Source organism: Nicotiana tomentosiformis, chromosome 4 (genome assembly GCF_000390325.3).
Source record: "Nicotiana tomentosiformis chromosome 4, ASM39032v3, whole genome shotgun sequence".
Taxonomy (NCBI): Eukaryota; Viridiplantae; Streptophyta; class Magnoliopsida; order Solanales; family Solanaceae; genus Nicotiana; species Nicotiana tomentosiformis.
In genome coordinates, this window is record NC_090815.1 from 14,881,326 (window position 1) to 14,904,832 (window position 23,507).

The following is a 23,507-nucleotide window of genomic DNA, read 5'->3' on the forward strand; positions in this document are numbered from 1 at the left end:
TTTTATTCAGCGCTCCAGGCATCCCACGGTGCCTCAGGTGGTCGTGGCCCTCAAATGCATTATTTCGACCGGCTAGCCTACAGTGCACCACCAGCTCCTATTAGTGCACCTCCACTCCAGAGTTATCAAGGTGGTTATTAAGGTCGACAGGGTCAGCAGTCACAGCAGATGAGGTTATGTTACACTTGTGGTGATCCAAGGCACATTGCTAGATTTTGCCCTCGAGCAAAACGGACAACTTACAACATCAGAGTTCTCGTGCCATAGTTCCGGCACCAGTTGGTGCACCACCTGCTCAGCCAGCCAGAGGCAGGGATTAGGCAGCCAGAGGTAGAAGCCAGACTGTTAGAGGTGGAGGTCATGCCGTTAGAGGTGGAGACCAGCCAGTTAGAGGCCGCCCCAGGGATGTAGTTCAGGGTGGTGGGGCCCAGCCACGATGTTATGCTTTCCCAGCCAGGACTGAGGCTGAGCCATCTGACGTCGTTATCACAGGTACTGTTTTAGTTTTCAGTAGAGATGCTTCAGTTCTATTTGATCCGGAATCTACTTACTCCTATGTGTCATCATATTTTGCTTCTTATTTGGTTGTGCCCTGTGATTCTTTGAGTGCTCCTGTGTATGTGTCCAGACCAGTGGGAGATGCTATTGTTGTAGATCGTGTTTATCGTTCGTGTGTGGTCACCATTGGGAGTCTTGAGACTCGTGTAGATCTTCTACTTATTGATATGATTAATTTTGATGTCATATTGGGTATGGATTGGCTGTCACCTTATCATGCTATATTAGATTGTCACGCCAAGACGATGACCTTAGCCTTGTAGGGGTTGCCTTGTTTAGAGCAGAGAGGGAATCTTGGACACTCTGCCAGCAGGGTTATCTCTTATGTAAAAGCTCGGCATATGGTCAAGAAGGGATGTCTAGCTTATTTGGCTTATGTCCGCGATTCTAGTGCTGAGGTTCCTTCCATATATTCGGTGCCGGTTGTTCGTGAGTTTCCAGAGGTGTTTCCCACAGACCTGCCGGGGATGCCACCCGACATGGATATTGATTTCTACATTGATTTGACTCCGGGCACTCAGTCTATTTCCATTCTGCCATATCGCATGGCCCGTCAGAGTTGAAAGAATTGAAGGAGCAGTTGCAAGATTTGCTTCATAATAGTTTCATTAGACCTAGTGTCTCGCCCTGGGGTGCACCTGTGTTGTTTGTGAAGAAGAAAGATGGATCAATGAGGATGTGTATAGATTATCGGCAGTTGAACAAAGTCACCATCAAGAACAAGTATCTATTGCCGAGGATTGATGATTTATTTGATCAACTTTAGGGTGCCAAGGTGTTTTCAAAGATTGATTTGAGATCTGGCTACCATCAGTTGAGGATTAGGGCATCCGATGTTCCTAAGACAGCTTTTCAGACTTGGTATGGGTATTATGAGTTTCTAGTGATGTCATTTGGGCTGACAAATACCCTAGCAACATTCATGGATTTGATGAACCGGGTGTTCAAACCCTACTTGGATTCCTTTGTGGTTGTGTTTATTGATGATATCTTGATCTACTCCCACAGTCGAGATGAGCATGAGCAACCCCTTCAGATCGTTCTTTAGACTCTGAAAGATAACCAATTATATGCTAAGTTCTCAAAATACGAGTTTTGTTTGAGTTCAGTTGCTTTCTTGGGTCACGTTGTATCAGCAAAGGATGTTCAGGTGGATCCTAAGAAGATTGAGGCAGTTCAGAACTGTCCTAGACCCACATCAAGTACAGAGATCCGTAGTTTTCTGGGTTTGGCGGGCTATTACCGTCAATTTGTGGAGGGGTTTTCATCCATAACAGCCTCATTGACCAGATTGACCCAGAAGGGTGCCCCGTTCAGGAGGTCAGACGAGTGTGAAGCGAGCTTTCAGAAGCTCAAGACTGCTTTGACTACGGCACCGGTGTTGGTGTTACCCACAGGTTCAGGATCTTATACAGTATACCGTGATGCATCTCGTATTGGTCTGGGAGCGGTATTGATGCAGGGTTGCAAGGTTATTGCATATGCTTCACGGCAGCTGAAGGTTCACGAGAAGAATTACCATGTTTATGATTTAGAACTGGCAGCCATTGTTCACGCGCTAAAGATTTGGAGGCACTATCTTTACGGCGTGCCATGTGAGGTATTCACTAATCATCGGAGCTTGCAGTATTTGTTCAAGCAGAAGGAACTCAATTTGAGGCAGAGAAGGTGGTTGGAGCTATTGAAAGACTATGATATTACCATATTGTATCATCTCGGGAAGGCCAATGTGGTGGCCGGTGCTTTGAGTAGAAAATCAGCTAGTATGGGTAGCCTTGCATATATTCTAGTGGGTGAGAGACCGTTTGCATTGGATGTTCAGGCCTTGGCCAACCAGTTCGTGAGGTTGGATGTTTCTGAGCCCAGCCGTGTTCTGGCTTGTACAGTTGCTCGGTCTTCTTTGTTAGAGCGCATCAAAGATCGGCAGGATGACGATCCTCATTTACTTGTCCTTAGAGACATAATGTGTCACAGTTGCGCCAAGCAGGTTACTGTTGGATATGATGGAGTTTTGAGTATGTAGGGTCGTATATGTGTGCCTAATGTGGATGGACTTCATGAGTTGATCCTTGAGGAGTCCCACAGTTCCCAATATTCTATTCATCTGGGCACCACCAAGATGTATCAGGACTTGAGGCAGCATTATTGGTGGAGGCGAATGAAGAAGGACATAGTTGCCTATGTAGCTCGGTGCCTAAATTGCCAGCAGGTAAAGTGTGAACATCAAAGACCTGGTGGTTTACTTCAGAGGTTAGATATTCCTGAGTTGAAGTGGGAGCGCATCACTATGGATTTTGTTGTTGGACTCCCACAGACTCAGAGGAAGTTCGATGCAGTTTGGGTTATTGTGGACATGCTGACTAAGTCAGCGCATTTCATTCCTGTGGCAGTTACCTATTCCTCGGAGCGGTTAGCAGAGATTTATATTAGGGAGATCGTCCGTCTTCACGGTGTGCCCATGTCTGTCATTTCCGATAGAGGTACGCAGTTTACCTCACACTTTTGGAGGGCATTTCAGCGTGAGTTGGGTACGCGGGTTGAGTTGAGCACAACATTTCATCCTCAGATGGACGGGCAGTTCGAGCGCACTATTCAGATCGTGGAGGATATGCTCTACGCTTGTTTTATAGACTTCGGAGGATCGTGGGATCGGTTATTTCCCCTTGCAGAGTTCGCCTACAATAACAACTACCAGTCGAGCATTCAAATGGATCCCTATGAGGCATTATATGGTAGTCGGTGTCGGTCGCCAGTTGGGTGGTTCGAGCCGGGAGAGGCTCGGTTATTGGGCACACACTTAGTACAGGATGCCTTGGATAAGGTCAAGATTATTCGGGATCGACTTCGCACAGCTCGGTCTAGGCAGAAGAGTTATGCCGACCGTAGAGTTCGTGATGTTGCATTCATGGTCGGAGAAAGAGTGTTACTTCGGGTATCACCCACGAATGGTGTAATGAGGTTCGGAAAGAAGGGCAAGTTGAGCCCTAGGTATATCGGACCTTTTGAGATTCTGGAGAGAGTGGGAGAGGTGGCTTACAGGCTTGCGTTGCCACCTAGTTTATCAGTTGTTCATCCGGTATTCCATGTGTCTATGCTCCGAAAGTATCACGACAATCCGTCCCATGTGTTAGATTTCAGCTCTGTCCAGTTGGACAAGGATTTGACTTAAGAGGGGGAGCCAGTGGCAATTCTAGCCCGGCAAGTTCGCCAGTTGAGATCAAAAAGTTACCCTTCAGTTCGAGTGCAGTGGAGAGGTCAGCCTATTGAAGTAGCTACTTGGGAGTCCGATTCCGATATGTGGAGTAGATATCCCCACCTTTTCACCAGCCCAGGTACTTTTCTATATATGTTCGAGGACGAACGGTTGTTTTAGAGGTGGAGAATGTGATGACCCAAAAGGTCATACTATGTTTTAAAACTCGAATCTACGCTCTTAAGCCTTAAAAATCTCATTTTTACCCTCCTCAATTTGCGTGCGCAGTCCGGACAGATTTTCGAAAAGCTTTTATGTTGAAAACTAATAAAAATAAGAAATTTTGTCTTAAAAGTTGATTTTAGTTGACTTTGGTCAATATTTTTGGTAAACGAAACCGGATCCGTGAGTTGACGGTCCCGGTAGGTCCGTATCGAATTATGGGACCTGGGCGTATGCCCGGAATTGAATTCGTAGGTCTCTAGCTTGAGTTATGAATTTTTGATGAAAATTAAAAGTCTGAAAATTAATTATTTTTAAGAATTAATTGATGTTTGGCATTGTTAGTACCGGGTCCGTATTTTGGTTCCGGAGCCCGGTACAGGTTCATTATGATATTTAAGACATGTCTGAGAAATCTGGTGAGAAATGGAGTTAATTTGACGTGATTCGAACCTTCGGTTGAGAAAATAGTAATTTTAAAGTGTTCTTGAGAATTTCATTCGATTTGGTGCTAAATTCGTAGTTCTAGGTGTTATTTTGGCGATTTGATCGAACGAGCAAGTCCGTATGATGTTTTTAGACTTGTGTGCATGTTTGGTTTGGAGCCCCGAGGGCTCAGGTGAGTTTCGGATAGGCCACGTGGTGTTTTGGACTTGAGAAAAATTTGGTTTTCTGCAGATTCTGGTGTCTGGCATATCCTTCTTCGCGCTCGCGAAGGTACTCTCGCGAATGCGCAGAGTAAACTGATGAGGCAAGGATTTCTTCTTCGCGAACGCGACAAGCCCATCACGAACGCGTAGTGTTAGGCATTGGGGAGGGGCAAACAACTTTTTCTTCATCGCGAACGCGAGCACTGTCTCGCGAACACGAAGGCTTGGCAGACCATACTCTTCGCGAACGCGATGACCATGGAAGGGTAGCCTACGCGAATGCGAGCACTGTCTCGCGAACACGAAAGCTTGGCAGACCATACTCTTCGCGAACGCGGCAGTGCTCTCACGAACGCGATGAACACTGTCGCCCAGCACATAACAGAACCCAAAAACGGGATTTTAGCCAAAAATTCATTTTTCTCAAAAACCAAACGGTGAGAGGCGATTTTTCAAGAGTCATTTCTTCCCCAAAGTGTTGACAAGTGATTCTAAACCTTTTTCTTTCAATTACCCATTACAGTTTTTGAATTTTCAACCTAAAATCTAGAGTTTTCATGGTAGGATTAAGGGGGGTTAGGGTAGAAACTAGAGATTTCAGGAATTTAGGGATTTAGACCTCAATTTAAGGTCGGATTCCAAAACCAATTATATATTCGGGCTCGGGGATGAATGGGTAAATAAATTTTGGTCCGAATTTGACCAAGCAGACCCGGGGTCGATTTTTTGACTTTTTGGAGGAAAATTTGAAAAATTTAATTTTTGCAATATAATTGATTCCTTTAGCAATATTTGATATTATTGAGTCATTTTTTAATAGATACGAGTAGTTTGGAGGTGAATTCCAAAGGAAAAGCTGTGATTGGGAATTAAGTGGCCTTCAAAGCGAGGTAAGTGTTGTGTCTAACCCTGATTTGAGGGAATTAGGAACCTTAGATTACTTGCTAAGTGAAATTCATGTGAGAGGAGTATATGTGAGGTGACGAGTACTTATACGCCGTCAATTTACCTATTTTCCATGTTTCTCTATTTTTCTTATATTGTCTTATTCCTATGCCAAATTGCTACGTGTTATACTAGTGTTGTTCAATTTATCGTTCTTATCATGTTTACGAATTTTCTGGTGATAATTGAGTTTTTATTTCAAAGTTGAGATTGATATTATGGAACCAAATATTGAAGTAAGGTTTGCACTTGTTATTCTATCTCCCTGTTGTTATTTATGCATTGCATTATGGTAAGGGAAAGTGTTAATGCACGAAGGGTGATGCCGTGCCATATTGTGAGTGTTAATGCACGAAGGGTGATGATGTGCCATATTGTGAGTGTTAATACACGAAGAGTGATGTCGTGCCATATTGTGAGTGTTAATGCACGAAGAGTGATGCCGTGCCATATTGTGTGTGTTAATACACGAAGGGTGATGTTGTGCCATGATATGAGAGTTAATGCACGATGGGTGATGCCGTGTCGTTTTTATTAATTTTATGGTGAGATTGAGAGTAAAATCACGAAGGGTGATACCGTGCATTTTCCTTACTGTATTCGCTATTTCTGTTGATTCATGGTATATTGACTGCTCCAGTGATCATTTTGTTGTAGTTCTTTATCTTGTATTCCCCCCAGTATGTTCCCCTCCCGACATTTCCTGTTTAGTTCTTCATTTCTGTTATTTGCATATACACTGTTAAATTGTATAGGTTGATTTGTAGGTGCCTTGCTTTTGCCTCGTCACTACTTCGTCGAGGTTAGGCTCGACACTTACCAGCATATGGGGTCGGTTGTACTGATACTGCAATCTGCACTTTCTGTGCAGATTTTGATACATGCTCGGGTTTATCGAGATTTTGCTATTTGTCCGCTGTCCGGAGACTCAAGGTAGATCTGTCGGCGTTCACAGACCTTGAAGTCCCCGTCTATCTTTTCTGTTCTACTGTTTCTTTCATTCAGACAGTTGTATTTCTTTCAGACTATTACTTGTAGTAATTTCTAGAATGCTCGTGAATTGTGACTCTAGATTCGGGTGGTAGTAGTTAATACAGTTTTATGATATTTCGCACTTATTATATTTCGTCTTAGTTAATTATTGTTAATTATTGAATGGAAATAAAGAATTGGTTAATAATTCTCTAACGTTGGCTTGCTTGGCAAGTGAAATGTTAGGCACTATCACGGTACCGTCGGTGGGAAATTGTCATGACAAGAATTAAGAGAAATTCTACAAGAAAGACTGGCGAACAAATAACATATATATGTCTGATATTGTCCAAAAAGCCTAAAGATATCAGCTCTACAAGTACTTATAAGAATACCTTTAAACAAAGGGTTATAAATTCTTTGAATATAAGTAACAAGTTATGGTGAAGCAGCAAAACTAAAAGGTAAACAACCTAAAATAATTATTTTAGCTAATTCTTCCCGATCTTTCTTAATATCGTATTTACCCATTAACCCTCCAGTATCCGGGTTAAGTTTTTATTGCCCGTCTTCCTCATCTACTCCCCAATCAAGAGGGTGGTTGTCTACCATGTGCCTATGAAGTTGACCCGTTCCCCCTCCCTTACCGGTCTCATGTTTATAAATATCGTTACAAATTCTACATCTTACATAATTTTTATCTTCTTCTAGTTTGTCAAAAAAATTCCAACACTTACTTCTTAATCTTCGATTCTTCTTAATAGGGAGAAGAGGCCTATTAGTATTACCACGACTTCCACCCATAATATTTTGAGTTTGACTAGCATTACCAGGTATAGCTGGTGGTGTTTCAAGGTTATCAGGTGATGGAATATCATCTAAATCATTATCTATGCCATAATTTTCTTGAAGTCGCTCATAATATACATTTAAATTTTTAGGTGAAATTTCAAAAATATGTGTAAAGCTACTAGAAGAACAAGCACCACCTCTTGATCTTTTGAAAGTTTTCTTACTGCCACCTCTACTAGTGCACGCCTTTTTGGCTGCTCTAAATATATCCATTATGTAAATTAAATTAATAATTCTATATAATAAAATAAATGTATACCAAAGAAGAGAATGGAACGAGTGTACCGGGATTCCGGATGCCACACTAAATTTGATATCAAAAATCAAACTTCAATTGATAGATCGATACTTGATAGTTGATACCACACTTCACTTGAATACTTGATATTTGATAATAATAATTTTGTAATGGCTAAAGTAAATATTTGATGAAACTTAAAATAATAAGTAATTGAGAATTTAAGAACAATAATCAATAATATCAAGAGAGAATTAGAATAGTAAGAGAGTGAATTGTGAGGAAAAATGAAGAAGAAGGGGGACTATTTATAGTTTTTAAAAGGTTAAAATTATAATTTATCAAATATTAGGGGTGTGGGGGCTATTTTCTTAAGGGGTAGGCCGAAATGGCCATTTCTTCAAAAAAGGCGTTGGCCAACGGTCCAAAAATAATAATAATAATAATAAAAAAACCCCATTAAAAACCGGGCTGAACTGGACTGTAGCCCGTTAAAAACCCGTTAACGGGTTAACGGGCTTAGCGGGTTCCGGTATCAAAAATTATTCGTTTGAACCGGGTTGTAAACGGGTCAGCCCGACCCGATTAATAGGTATAGTTACCACTTATGAGTTGGGTAGTCATGTTTACGATATGGATAATAGTCCCATATAAAGGCATTAAATATATAAGTATAATTAGTATGCATATACGGTGTCACTTCATAGGTTCAGGTTGATTCTTATATCTCTCTCATTAATGTTGACTTATTGTTATGTTTCAGTTCTGTCTTACATACTTGGTACATCATTCGTATTGACGCCCTTTTTGTTGTGGACGCTGCATCATACATGCAGATGTAGGTAATTAGTTTGACAAGCCCTCATAGTAGATGATGCTAATATTCAGCGAAGGATTGGAGACTCCACTTCATTCGTAGTGCAGCCGAGTCTATAAGTCATCATTTCAGAGTTTTGCTACAGACTTATGGGTAGGCCGGGGGCTTGTCCCGTTTGATATCAGATACTCTTAGAGGCTTTGTAGACACATGTTCATTTTGTACAGTATGTCAGAGGCCTTGACGGCCCGTGTGTATTCATGTTTTAAGTACGATGGATCGGTGATATGGCGTTTGCCCACTTACAGTTATGCATTACGAGTTGTGGCCATGTTGGTCCATGATGGTTACAAAAAGAATGAGTTTAGCCAACTCGACCTATGTATGTTCTAGTTTTGGTCGAGCGATCATGAGTTAGAGAGTGATTCGCTCGGGCAGTACGACACTGGATGCTTTTGATAAATAGAACAAGAAGAGGTGCCAGCCACGCTCCCAGAGTTGGGGCGCGACACTAAACATAACATATAGACAGTCAAATGATGTAATGGGATACAAAACACAAGCCAATAAATTAGAAGTGCACATTTCAAATAATTAAAAGTTAAATTTGTCTAGTCAGATAACATAAGGGCCAAAATTTAATTTTTGTTGATATTTGAGAGATTTAAAATGTAAATATATAAAAAGAGACAAATCAGAAAAGAATAGGACGTAACAATTAATATAAAAAAAATACAAAACACACAGTGTATTTTCATATTTAAGACGCCTTAAAGGAAAAGGAGACGATAAATATATGACCTGGAAACATGAGGAAGAAAAAGGAATTTGGTCTAATATATGGGTTCGGTAAAAAAGGGAAGTGGCAGGAAATGTTAGTATTTTTAGAGGAAGACAATGGATCATTTTTCACCTAGAAATTTGGTGGATATGATAAAAATTGCAAGTGGTCCTTAGCTTTTGGGTAGAACTATTTTGATCTTTAATATATCCCTTTAAACATACATATTTTTTATTGTTTGCAAAGGTAAACATTTGAATAAGATCATAAAACTAACTAATACTTTAGAATTTGATGTTAAAACCTAATGAAATCCTCTTGTGCACTTCAATTAAAAAAAAATTACTCCTAATAAACAAATGCAAGACGCTCTCATATGATCTATTAGCTCTAACACATACAAATAATTATAATTTTGGTCGAAGATCACTTTTAGCCTGCAAGTAATTCAAATCCGATAATCATAAAATATATAATTTTTTTTTATATATACGAACAAAATAAAATAATATATATTTTGACTATTATTTTGAGGTTTTTCCTCACTTTTTTGTGCAATTAATGTCTTTATTTTTTACTTTTTGTAAACGTATTTGCATTTTGCGTTTAATGTATACGCCAGCACAAAACCCTAAAAGAAGCACAGTGGCAGTGCCGCATGCGTATCGTTCGTGCTCTCACTACCTCCGCGCTTTCTCTTCGCCACCGCGTAATCTCCACTCATCTTCTCCGCACTCGTTTATTTCTAAAACCTTACACCGGAGCTCCTGTAACAATGGCCGCCACCGCCGAAGACTCACTCCGCCAAGCTCTTGCTCAGAAGCAATCGAGCATCGAGTTCCAAGGCAACGCCGTCCGCCAGTTAAAGTCGTCCGGTGCTTCCAAGCCGGAAATCGAAGCTGCCGTTCAAGCTTTAAACGCGTTGAAGCTCGAGAAATCATCCATCGAGAGCCGGCTTATAGCCGCTGCCGGCGGTTCGTCGTCCGCCAGCAGAGATGCGTTCCGTCAGAACGTCGTTAACACTCTCGAGCGCCGTCTGTTTTATATTCCGTCTTTCAAAATATATCGTGGCGTCGCTGGCCTTTATGATTACGGCCCCCCTGGCTGTTCTGTCAAGTCCAATGTACTCGCCTTCTGGCGTCAGGTTAGCTTCACACACTCCGTGCTAGTGTTTCAGTATCTGATTAAATATATTCCAAGTTGAATGCTTAAATTCCACGCAGTAAGAGCTGGCGGGTTTGCATTTTGATTCTCACGAACAATTCATATATGTTGAAAGAGTTTAAGTTCAATGCACTCACAGAGTAATATTGACACAATCAGGTCACGAATTAGGTAATTACTGGTAATTTTTAACGTTAATCGTTAATTGGTAATCTAGTATAAATGTTAACTAATCTTCTCACTGGAATTTTTATACTCAGTGTATATAACTTAAATCCTTAAATAACCTAAGTTATTTCTTCATTTATAGTGTGTGTGTGTGTGCGTTAACCAATATTTAGAAAATTAACTTAAACAAAGGTGACCACTTGATAAAAGAACCTTGAATAAGATAGGTAACCATAGTTCCATGAGGGATATAAGTGTGCCTCACACCTTCCTACCAAACGAACTTCCTTACTTAGAATCACTAGGTTTAAAGACCAGTTGAGTCAAACAAATTCAAAGTGGCTCATTCTGTAAAAGTTAATCAAGAATCTCAGAATAATCGGATCAGGTGACGTAACACACTATAAAAGGAAGAACGTGTTTTTGGGATATTTTGAAAAACAAATTGAAAGGGGTTAGAAATGTGACATATATGACCAAAAGACAGGAAGCAGTTGCATCTACATGAAACTGGTTAAAAGACCCTACTCAAGTTTTGGATCTGCTAGGCTTTATATTCACCTTCTCATGTTTTTTAGACTTTTATTTTCTTGTCACTTTCCAGCATTTTGTTTTGGAGGAGAACATGTTGGAAGTTGACTGTCCATGTGTGACCCCTGAGGTTGTCCTTAAGGCATCAGGTCACGTTGAAAAGTTCACTGATCTTATGGTTAAGGACGAGAAGACAGGAACATGTTATCGAGCTGATCATTTGCTCAAGGATTATTGTAAAGAAAAACTTGAGAAAGACTTCAGCTTGTCTTCGGAAAAGGCTGCAGAGTTGAAGCACATCCTTGCTGTCTTGGATGATCTCTCTGCTGAGCAGCTTGGTGCCAAGATAAAGGAGTATGGTATAACTGCACCGGATACAAAGAATCCACTTTCTGATCCTTATCCATTCAATCTAATGTTTCAGACATCCATTGGTCCATCTGGCGTTAGCCCAGGGTGAGAATCATGTTTTTAAATCTATTAGTTACAGTGAACTTATCCCCCAAAAAATCTATTGCTTTAGTGACATGTTTGGTGTCAATTCGTTTATTATGGTGGAGCTCTTGTTCAAAATAATTCACCTTTTATGCTGAGTAATCTTTCCTTTTTCTCCCCCCTACTTAACACAGTTCCATTTGAACTTGAGAGTCTGTCATCTCTTAGGAAGTCTCTCGGAACTACCTATGCTGGTCATTATATGATTGTGGTTCTTTAAAGCTCGTCTCACTTAAGTGCTACTGTTTTCTCATGATGCAGGTATATGCGTCCTGAAACAGCACAAGGCATATTTGTAAATTTCAAAGATCTTTACTATTATAACGGAAATAAGCTTCCCTTTGCTGCTGCTCAAATTGGTCAGGCTTTTAGAAATGAGGTCATGAGCCATTCTTTTGATTTGAGAAATGAAAATGTCTTTCTGCACTTCCTTTATGTTTATTATTCTGGATATAGTTATGCTATGCGTGTTGGTAAACCATGGAACCTGATTAAGCTAATTAAGAAACTCTTTTCCCCATCAGATGTGCTGATCATGTTGCAAAAGGAATTAATCGTTGTAGAATTTGTCTGTGCAGATATCTCCTCGACAAGGTCTTCTCAGAGTGCGTGAGTTCACTCTGGCAGAAATTGAACATTTCGTTGATCCCCAGGACAAATCTCATCCAAAATTTTTGGATGTTGCAAAACTGGAGTTTCTAATGTTTCCTAGGGATGAACAAGTGTCTGGGCAATGTGCAAAGAGACTTCAGCTTGGTGAAGCTGTTTCTAGTGTGAGTTTCCTTTGTGTCTTCATGCTTGTTCGTGTTGTTTGTGCTTGTTTATGCAAGCCATAACTTCACTATTTAAACCAACTTTGGGCAGGGAATTGTCAATAATGAAACACTCGGATACTTCATTGGGAGAGTTTATCTTTTCCTAACACGACTTGGAATAGACAAAGAGCGTCTGCGTTTCCGTCAGCATCTTGCAAATGAGATGGCTCACTATGCTGCAGATTGTTGGGATGCTGAAATTGAGAGTTCTTACGGTTGGATTGAATGTGTTGGGATTGCTGATAGATCTGCATATGATTTGCGTGCCCATTCGGTAAAAGTTTAACTTTGCGTTTTAGCTTACATAACAAAGTGTTTGGATAGCTGTAGTTTATCCGAAAATCTGTTCCTGCTTTATGAATGAACAAAGAATTTTGTTGGGAAAACACACTCAAACCACTTCTTCAACAATCAGTTTTATGAAAAAGCATTTTGCTTGGGCTTTTTGAAAAACTTAAACAAACATGTTTTTGGGAAAGTTTTGCAAGATATCTGAAAAGGTTCCACTAACAAACGCCACCTAGATCTTTTATAAAGTATTTACTTTACAAGATTCATCTTAAGTGAAGGAGGCATGCTTTTTGCTTCTTAATCCTTTTTTTTTTTGAACAGGTAAGTCATGGATATATTGATAGAAAAAATCTAGCACTAAGATGGTGCTATTTCATTTACATAGTCAGAGCCCTCCTATATATTCCTTCTGTACAATTCCTATCTCTGTAGTGAGTCGACGAAATCTACCAAGCAATTTTCATCTTGGACTATTGCTTCTTAAACTTAACATGTTTAACATGTCTAATAACATTATCCAGCATGTCGATGAGGATACGGGGGCAATGAAGTATTGGTAATGTTTTTGCATCGTCTCATGTGGTCATTTCGGATAGCAAGTAACTGGTGCCTTGAAAACTTGACTGAACGCCTTCATAAGTTAAACATACAAATGCCTTGGAGAAATCAGTTCTTGCCTTAGATAGGATGGTGCAGATGGGTTGAAGAACCTGTGCAGTTTAGATTCCTTCTGGCCCAGTGTCTGTAGATTCTCAACTCTCTCCGTGTTCTATTCTTATTCATATTTGTATAACTACTAACTTTTTCACTCCAAGTGTTTCTCCTTAAATATGCTTCAGTCATTACTGACAGAAACTGATGTATTCCATCTGTATTATCCATCTCAAATAATAAGCATTTAGTGATGTGATTGTCAAGGTAGACCTTTTCAAAAATATTATAATGTCGCCCGCTCCTACCCACTCCGGGGTACCATAGCATGTTGGGAATTCCACTTAAAAACTTAAAAACGACTCTCCAGGCAGTTACCTTTTCAACAAAAAGAATTTGAAGTGTCACAATATATTTTTGACTTCTTAAAATATTCTCCTCCTTGGTGATCTGGATATTGTATTGCACGCATTGATAACATGTTGGACATTTTTTTATGACAGGAAAAAAGTTCTGTAGCTCTTGTGGCTCAGGAGAAATTCTCAGAACCAAGAGAAGTAGAGGTTGCTGTTAGTTTAGCTAAGTTGCATTCATGAATATGGTTTGTATGCATGTCGGCAACCATCTGACTTCAATTGTTTGTATAACATCAGAAATTGGTAATAACACCTATGAAGAAGGAGCTCGGACTTGCATTTAAGGGCAACCAAAAGATGGTGACTGAATCCTTGGAGGTAGCTTGTGCATTCACTCCCTCACGCTATTTCAATTGAATTCAAACATCTGTCACGTTTACCGCAATGAAGTGTTTCACAAACCTACATTTGTTTGTTTAAAATGAAATTTGCAATCAGTGCTAATTGCAACACTATGTTCTTGTTATAATTTCTGCTAGTTTTCGAATGCTAGTGATTTTATTGGAAATTCGATATTCAATTGATTTCTGCTTAATTTTTTTCCTTGTTCCATCTGAAGAGAGTTTAGGAAAAAGAAGGGAAAATGCAAAAGGAAATATCTTTTTCTATAGAAGTTAATGCTGGGAAGATTTACAGTTGGCTTTTTCATCAGTTGTGTAAGGTCTCAAGCAACCTGCCCGTTCTTAGTTACTAACCCATCTAGCCATAGGGAAGGAAACCCATCTAGCCATAGGGAAGGAAAGGGGTCTGTGAATTTAATGAATGATTTTAATGTGATATGAGGTTATGCTATCATAAGCAAATTTAGAGATATCCATTTTGATTTGCAATTGATATATCAAAATAAATATCTATTAGGATTCACTGCTAGAACTGGAAATTCTTAAGTATGCTGATTTTGTAAGATGTTTAGGTAATATTTATTAGGTTTCTGATGTAATGAAACTCATTATTGATTGGTTTAACAGAAAATCATTCTAAAAATAGAATAAGATGCCACAGTCTCTCTTCTCAGCTAATCTAGATTTACTTGAGCAGAACAAGCATGGGGTCTACCTCTTTTTTGAACAAAATAGAGATATACCTAGTAGATCTTGAAAAGGGACCTACGGCTGGTTATTCGAAGCTGAAGCTGGAAAGGACGCTGATAGGTAAATATATGCAGCATAAAGAATGGCAGATAAGTTTTGATTTTGGAGCTCTGCTTTAGAGCTGTAAAATGTACTGGCGGTAGTTGGTTGATGAATAATGGCTAGCGGTCAAGAAGAAGTGTCATTGCTTTCGAATATAAGATTGGTTTTTCATATTTATCAAGAAAAAGTGGTAGTAAATAATTGCAGAAATCATAAGTACCGCTGGAAATAGAGAAAAAGTTTAATAATGGTGTCCTTCCTAGAATCTGTACTTGCAAGTATCAAAAATCTGTTTCTCAAAGCTAAGATGTGTAGTATTATAATTTCATTGAGCAGGCTCTTTGATATCAAATTATCAATGACATCAAATAGCAAATTTCTTTTTCCTTTTGGTAGGTGAAATTAATTGCAAACATATTGTTGGTTACATCTTAAATTTGGATGGTGATATCTCACCTTTCCATTTTCCCCGTATGTAGTCCGATTTCTTCTTATTTTGATCTTTAACCACCATTCTCTAGCAACAGCCGATTTATTTTCTTTCATCAAGATTGGTTCTTTTACCCACAACTGTTTCCTTATGTACCAGAATTGGAGGTTGTTTTTTTGCCATTATTAAATTGGCTAAGATTCAACTGTGATACTGAAAAACTTAGGCGAACCTTACGACATAATACTGTGTGTACTGTTGGTTCCTTGAATCTTCAGAATCCTTTGCAGGATGATGAGAGAGACTCCTTTGATCTCCTTATATGTCCTCTATAAACTAGGGATGGATTCGGGGGATTATGCATGTGCTGATTTGATATTTAACTGCCACTTGCAAATCTGTTATTGATTGTCCTCTTCAATTTTAACCGCCAAAGTTGTTCATAAATTCTTGACCCCAAAACCCCTCTTGAACAGCAATTGAGGTCGAAAATAGCCTCAGCAGTCTCAACTCACTGTTAACATGCCTGACCTAGCCTCACGGTAATGTTAGATAGTGCCACAGTACTAGTGAGTTGAGTCTGCTGAGGCTATTTTGCTTTTTTTGTTTTTCAATTTTTTAGGCTTATGAATGGATGTAGAATGACAGTTCATTTGACAAAAAACTGCTATGTTTTGGATTTAGGTAATTATAACCAGGGCTTTATAATGGTTGTGCACAGTTGTCAACCGAAATTTAACCTAGAGAAGCTCTCAATCTAACTAGAGTATCGACTTATTTGCCATTCTTGAATAAACTCAAATTGCCTAAATGTTTACTTGACTCCATTAAAAAAAACTTGCAAGAATTTCAGGAGCTAGAAAAAAAGACGCTAATAAAAAATTTGATTTTTCAATCTTTTTTCCTCCAGTATTCAATAAGCTACATTTGATAGAAAGAAAGTAATGCTGAATTGTTTGTTTCGCCTTTGTTTATACCAGGCAATGGAAGAAAAGGTGGCTATGGAGATGAAGGCTGATCTGGAATCTAAGGGAGAGGTAGAGTTCCATGTATGTACTCTTGGGAAGAATGTCACCATTAAGAAAAGCATGGTCTCTATTTCCAAGGAAAAAAAGAAAGAGCACCAAAGGGTGTTTACACCTTCAGTGATTGAGCCCTCATTTGGAATTGGGCGGATAATATATTGTCTTTATGAGCATTCATTCTACACAAGGCCAAGTAAAGGTGGAGATGAGCAGCTAAATGTGTTCCGCTTCCCCCCGCTAGTGGCTCCCATCAAATGCACTGTTTTTCCACTGGTTCAGAATCAACAATATGAAGAAGTTGCCAAGTTAATCTCAAAGTCTTTGACTGCTGCTGGAATATCACATAAGATTGATATAACAGGTATGTTGCTAAGAATATTTTGATTGATTCCTCTGTGCGATGCTTCGATTTGGAACTTGATGCAAATGGTATCACGAGATGGGGAGAGAGAGACACTGTTAGCTTTAGTCCTATGTGCAATGGTACTTCTGCCCTTCATTCTGCCCTCACGTGCTTGTCACTTCCCCCTGTAAGAGAGACATGAATACTGTCAGAATTCCCATAATATGGAGGATACATGCATTGAGTACATATTTGGTAGTCAGAGTTCGAGTCCGGCATGATACCTTGATTTTTTTCTCCTTTCCACACCTTAATAGACCTGATAAATTTTTGGATCATTCTTTGTAGCTTGTCCAGATTGTTGTGTATAATTTGTTTCTAAGTATCTTCTATGCACAGTTGCAGCTCCTTCCACTTGAGCAAGTGGCTTTTGTTTCTTTTCTATTAATTTATATTCTATTTACTCTGCCATTCTTGTGGTAAGAGTCCTATCCAAGAGAGGTGACAGTAAAGAATGTTTTTCTCATTGCACGTGGAAGCATATTGGCGTTATCTGCTCTGATTGGTGCTGTATGATTATGTCTCTTAGATGCTCCCTGCTGTATTCAAAGTTAGATCATTGGGTGGCATTTATAGTAAGAAAAAGGTCCAAGGGTAATTTGGCTTATCTCAGGTTCTGGTGCCGTATCCACGTCTTCCATACTAATTGCTCTCGCTTACGTTTGCAGGTACTTCTATAGGGAAAAGGTATGCAAGAACAGATGAACTTGGTGTTCCCTTTGCCATCACTGTCGATTCGACATCATCAGTTACAGTGCGAGAGAGGGATAGCAAAGATCAGGTCCGGGTGAGCACGGATAAGGTCGCATCAGTTGTGAGGGAAGTGACTGATGGAGTGAGCACATGGGCAGATGTGTTGAAGGTGTATCCTCTACATTCTTCAGGAACTGCAGAAGAGTGATATTAAATGATGGCTTACATTGCAAAGGAGTGAAGATGTTTTGAAGATGTATACTCTACATTCTTGAGGAACTGCAGAAGAGTAGTATCAAATGATAACATTCATACCATTATTATCACTTTCAGAAATTTTTATCCCTTGTCCTGAATTCAGGAATTTTTGTAGACCTATTTAACTGGGTTAACTTCTCTTGGCCCAAGGTTAATTTTACTAATTTTCTTACTCACTACTATAATATCAATGTACTCTGAAATAAATTTACAGGATTTATTGCTGTTGAGAGTTGACAAGAATGGAGAGAGGTAGAACTATTTTACTCATTTCGTGTGTTCTTCGTGAGGTAAGAAAATTTTAGTGGAGAAAGGAAACAATGTATGAACATTCACACAATGCATTTCATAACACAATGGAAGATTGAATAAATCTAAGGTTTAGTTATCCTAGAAATGCCTCGATTACAATATTTCTTGCAAATGTCTGTTATTAGGAAAACTCAAAGTTAGGAGCTGGTTATGCAAAATCAGATGTGTTAATTTGTGTACTGAACCTATACATATTGTTAAATATATTATTGCAAAACCTTTGTGGTTAGCGACATACACTAAATTTAGAATATTTTCTTACATTAATCCAAAATGTGATCTATTCAATGATGCAAGAACGTCTATTCAAAAAAATTAAAAGGAAAAATAGTTATTGTAAATTCGCTAGATTTTTAAACTGATAAAATGCTTTTTTTTTTTTTTTTTAGCTTATATGTTTAACAAGCCGACTATAATTTTTTCATAATCAAATGAGCTACGGTGCAGATTACGGATTTTTTTTTTAAGGTTCAGAATGCCAGATAAACAAATGATTATTTGAGTTACTAGGTTCATAATTTAACATTAATGTATTTAATTATTCTTTTTAGATTTTATACAAAGTTTGAACCACATATTTTACATCAACCTCATTGTACAAACACCTCTAGGCTCTAATTTGGTCTATTTCTTCGAGAAATCCTTTCTCCTTTTTCTCGGCAAGAAAAGAAAGAAAAAGAAAAAAGAAAAAAAGAAGTTTATCTCTTGTGAAAAATCAAAGAAGTCAGCAAAATAAAAAGGAAAAAGAATAAAAAAGTCTCATATTTCTCTCTGCGTTCATTTCCTCCATCATCATCTCATCATCGAAAAGAGAGAAGAGAAGACCCAAATCCAGTTACAGCGAAACCCTAAATCACAACTCTCAAAATGCTACGAATAGCAGGTAGAAAGCTCTCTTCCTCCGCTGCCGCTCGATCTTCATCCGCTTTCTTCACCAGAAATCCTTTCACCTTTACCGATGATTCATCATCTCCGACCAGATCCCCTTCTCCTACTTCCCTCGCTTCTCAATTTCTCGATCAATTCAGAGGTCAGCTCCTTTATTTCTGAATTATCATTTGATTTGATCCTCAATCTTCATGTTTGCACTTTGCTGATGTTATTTTTAGTTTTTTTTTTTGTGTGTTAAAAGTTCGGTATTTTTGTTTGTTTATTTGGTGCTGAATTATCGGAGATGTAAATTATAGATCTAATTCTAAAGTAGAGGGAATCGGGAATTTGAAAAAAAAGCTGTTGTGATGTTTTAATGCTCGTTGTGTAGATCCGGAAGCTGTAGCTGAGAACTAATTGTCTTATGTGAGGGGATAAAAGAGGGATGCCTGTGGATTTTTTTTTCCGGTTTTCGTTATATACTGTTTGATTGAAAATTGCATCTTGGAGCACGGTTTATGCTTTTCTGCATAATTCATGTTTTGAGCATCTTATGAATACAGTTAGAGCTCATGGTCTCATTTTAATACTAATTATTAGATGTCACTAAGCTAAGCAATACGTTTGTGCTGACAGTAGTTTTACAAAGCGACAAGGTTCATGGGGCTTCTTTGAATGATGTGATAATTTATGGTAAACGAAATTAAATAGCTACAAATTTAGTACAATAAAAATTGAATTTCAATTAAAATAACTATTTTGGTATCCGATATGCAATAATGCCGGTATTTATCCAATTTCTCAAGGTTGAGATTCAGAGAAGCAACCGATTCTCTTTGGAATCACATTGTGCACCATTGTCTGAAGAGCAAACTTCTCTAAAATGCATGGGTTCATCTATGAAGCCATAGCCCTTGCTTCACGTTGTTTCATAACTCTATGCGACAAAACAGTGGCTTTTAATAACATTGGCTAAGACTGGATTTAGCGTTGAGTGTTTGTAGATTAGGGTGAGAGGGAATCCTAGCTTATCTGCTCCAAGGTTTGAATTACTGAGGACTGGTAACCGGACATATTGTTGAAAATGAGAAAATGCATGGCACCCTAGGGTGTGGCCTAGTGGTCAATGAAGTGGGTGAGAACCATGAGGTCTCAGGTTCAAATCCAGCGGAGGCAAAAAACACTAGGTGATTTCTTCCTATCTAATCCAAGCCTTGGTGGATATCTGGTACGTATTGATGGTAGGAGGTTACAGGTATCTCGTGGAATTAGTCGAGTTGAGCGTAAGCTGGCCCGGACACCACGGTTATCAAAAAAAATAAATGAGAAAATGCATGGGGCGATGGCCACTGCATTACAGCTTCTAGTCGCTCCATTTTTCAGCTTGGTAGATCTCTAGCTGTAGTTATCTAATTGTACTTGTATGTAGGAATATTATAAAATTAGTTGCAGAAATATGCATATAACATATTATGAATATTATATATTAATATTATTAGAAGACTTGTATAAGGCTATAAGTTATATCTTATCCAATATGCTTTTTGTGGTGGAAGGATACTACACTAACACAGAAGGATCTAAAACCCTACTCTTTCGTTCTGCGATAATTCTAAGAATCATGACCTTTTCCTAGGCTGCCCTACATTAACTTCACAAAACTATAAAATTCTTGGTCAGACATTCCCGAGCAAAAAGATGATTTCATTTTCCCTGCATAAGAAGATTTATTCTATTCTCTATTTACCCCAAAAAACGTGGGGAAAAAAGAGGGCATCAAGATCGTTTCAGCTCAAGCTTTCAACTTCAGCTGGCAGCACAAAGTTTGTCATTGGCATTGGAGTTGAAGCAGAACTACCTTGATGGATTGGTGTTAAGTAATTTGGAATATTCATGCTGATAGACTGGAAGCTAATACAAGTGGATAAAAATACGCTCCAGATTGTTAATATGACATGGGGTTATGATACAGTCCCTAGTACAATATATCCTTCAGTTTATGCTTATCAAATTGAAAGAGATTTTCTCCCTTGAAAATGCTTACATTGTTTTATGCATGATAGAAACTCTCCCTTGATAATGCTTAAATTGTTTTATGCATGATTAAACACTAAGTTCTTCCACGTTTGCAATCCACTCATTATCTCACTATTGACAGGAAAATGAGTAACAAAGAAATAGAGTTAAAAAATTTGCCTTTACCTCCAACTTTGATAGGAGCTTCGAGTTTTAAATCAGTTGCCCATTTATATGCTTCGCGGAAAATTGTTCATGTTAATAATTCATTAAGATCTGATTTTGTCTTTAACCTACTGATAAAAAAAGTATGTCGCTTTTGGTGTGTAGCCTATTTTCCACTTACAACAATTGTTTGTTTCCGGAAACCGAACAAATGGCTGGTTTCCGTAAACAATCTGTCAAACTCATAAAAAGCCCTTTTTTTTCTTTTTAAATTTTGATCAGGTGAAGTAAATCGTGCAACCCACTTTTTCTAAAACTAGTTCTTAACATACACTTTACTTTCCAAAGAATAAAATCAAAACAGACAAGAGATATCAAAATGAGAATCAAAATCAAACTAAAACCGAACTATTTTCCTGAACCAGACAATGAACATGGAAACTCTTGTTTTGCTGTGGTTTCTTTGCTTTATTTGGATATCTTATTGAACATTCTGGCACTGTAGTTGCAATTCTTTGGGTAGTTAATAAAATAAAAAGATTCTTTTGGTAGTTGTTAGCAAACTTCCAACAAATTTCAAATGTTTCAGGTTTCTCATCTAATTCAGTTTCCCCCGCACATCAGACGGGTTTAGTCTCAGATCTGCCAGCGACAGTGGCTGCTATTAAGAATCCCAGTTCGAAAATTGTATATGATGATAGCAACCATGAGCGTTATCCACCTGGTGACCCGAGCAAACGTGCATTTGCTTACTTTGTCTTGACAGGAGGCAGGTTTGTTTATGCCTCATTGGTTCGCCTCCTGATTCTTAAGTTTGTTCTGAGCATGTCTGCCAGTAAAGATGTCCTTGCACTTGCGTCTCTTGAGGTGGATCTTTCCAGCATTGAACCTGGGACGACTGTCACTGTCAAGTGGCGTGGGAAGCCTGTTTTCATCAGACGCCGCACTGACGAAGACATCAATTTGGCGAACAGTGTTGATCTTGGCTCCCTTCGCGACCCGCAACAAGATGCTGAGAGGGTAAAAAATCCAGAATGGCTTGTGGTTATCGGGGTATGCACTCATCTAGGGTGCATACCTTTACCAAATGCTGGTGATTTTGGTGGTTGGTTTTGCCCATGCCATGGTTCCCACTATGACATCTCTGGTAGGATTCGCAAAGGACCTGCGCCATATAATCTGGAGGTGCCTACCTACAGTTTCATGGAGGAGAACAAGTTACTTATTGGTTGAGAAATTATGTCTTAAGTTGCAGGACAACTTGTAGCTGCTGGACCTAAATTGGATCTTGCGTTTAGCTTCTTGAGTTATACATGGATTGTATTTACTGACCAGTACTGGTAGCACACTGTTTTGGATGAATAATTCTGCTGGCTGCTTGTTAAGAGATTTTCTCATGTTTCAAATTTATTCTGAATAAACTTTTTAAAGATTCAGCTTAACACATGCAAGTCGAACCTTGGTTTTTGTTCTCTGTTTACTAGTCCAAATATGTTATTGAGGTGCATTAACTTTTTATTTTGCACTTGAAATCTAGTTTTTTTAGCACCCATCTGTTCTTGACAGAGACTTTTATGCAAGGACAATGTCTCACACACTCGCACACGCGCAAAGTTCCTCTCTCTCTCTCTCTCTCTATATATATATATATATATATATATATATATATATATATATATATATATATATATATATATTCTGTGTGGGTTTTCAGCTTTTACTATAAATGGAGCCTTAGGCCATTTCTTCTACAGTCACTGTGTTGAGATTTACAGTTTCTAGCTTGACGAAAAGATCAAGGAACTACAGGCTACAGCAAGAATTTCCTCACCATCTTATTGTCCTGTTTTATTCAGTAGTTTTCCCTCCAGAAGTATATCAACAAAAGGCCAACGGGAGGTTATAAAAATGAGAAGTGCTAGGGCACTCAAAATCCGATACATTTACAAAGTGTCCAAAATCATGCACCATTTGCCAACATCAATGATCTGAATGGTTCCTAATTGTATGAACTTTGGATCCATTTGGTTCCTGATATATAACACCTAATGAAAAAGGCACATAATGTATCCTAAAAGCGGATGATCTTGGTAAATAGCCACTTTTTAGGTCGGCTGTTAGAGCTTAATTATATTTTAAATTGTAATGGCAAAGTGGCTACTGATCCGATTAAATTGATGCGTTTGCCCTTAACTAGAATACGGAATAAAACTCTAGTAATCCGTACTGAACAGAGGCGGCTCAACAACACTTGGGGCCTAAAGCCAAATTTTAATTGGAGGCCCTTCAATAATAATTTTAATAGATATTTTTATTTAGGATATATTTTATAACTTTTTGAGATGCAAAATTATTAATTAGTTTTATATAATCGATTTCTTCTAATAAGTTTGTGACTTGTTCATCTAAAAACACTCCCCTATAGTTTCTAATTTAGTTTTTC

The 23,507-nt window shown here is 38.5% G+C and overlaps 2 protein-coding genes across 2 annotated transcripts; both read left to right on the forward strand.

Moving 5' to 3' along the window:
• The first annotated feature begins 9,832 nt into the window (after positions 1 to 9,832).
• Positions 9,833 to 17,917, forward strand: LOC104095561 (glycine--tRNA ligase, mitochondrial 1). Its single transcript, XM_009601712.3, has 9 exons — positions 9,833 to 10,372; positions 11,165 to 11,547; positions 11,848 to 11,965; positions 12,165 to 12,359; positions 12,451 to 12,675; positions 13,847 to 13,906; positions 13,997 to 14,077; positions 16,303 to 16,708; positions 17,419 to 17,917. The coding sequence occupies exons 1-9, from the start codon at positions 9,887 to 9,889 to the stop codon at positions 17,649 to 17,651; spliced, it is 2,187 nt and encodes a 728-aa protein (XP_009600007.1). The 5' UTR covers positions 9,833 to 9,886; the 3' UTR covers positions 17,652 to 17,917.
• Positions 17,918 to 18,596: 679 nt separating this feature from the next.
• On the forward strand, positions 18,597 to 22,506 carry LOC104095560 (cytochrome b-c1 complex subunit Rieske-5, mitochondrial). The gene is made up of 2 exons (XM_009601711.4): positions 18,597 to 19,043; positions 21,654 to 22,506. Exons 1-2 carry the CDS (start codon positions 18,881 to 18,883, stop codon positions 22,295 to 22,297), a joined length of 807 nt encoding a protein of 268 aa, XP_009600006.1. The 5' UTR covers positions 18,597 to 18,880; the 3' UTR covers positions 22,298 to 22,506.
• The last annotated feature ends 1,001 nt before the right edge of the window (positions 22,507 to 23,507 follow it).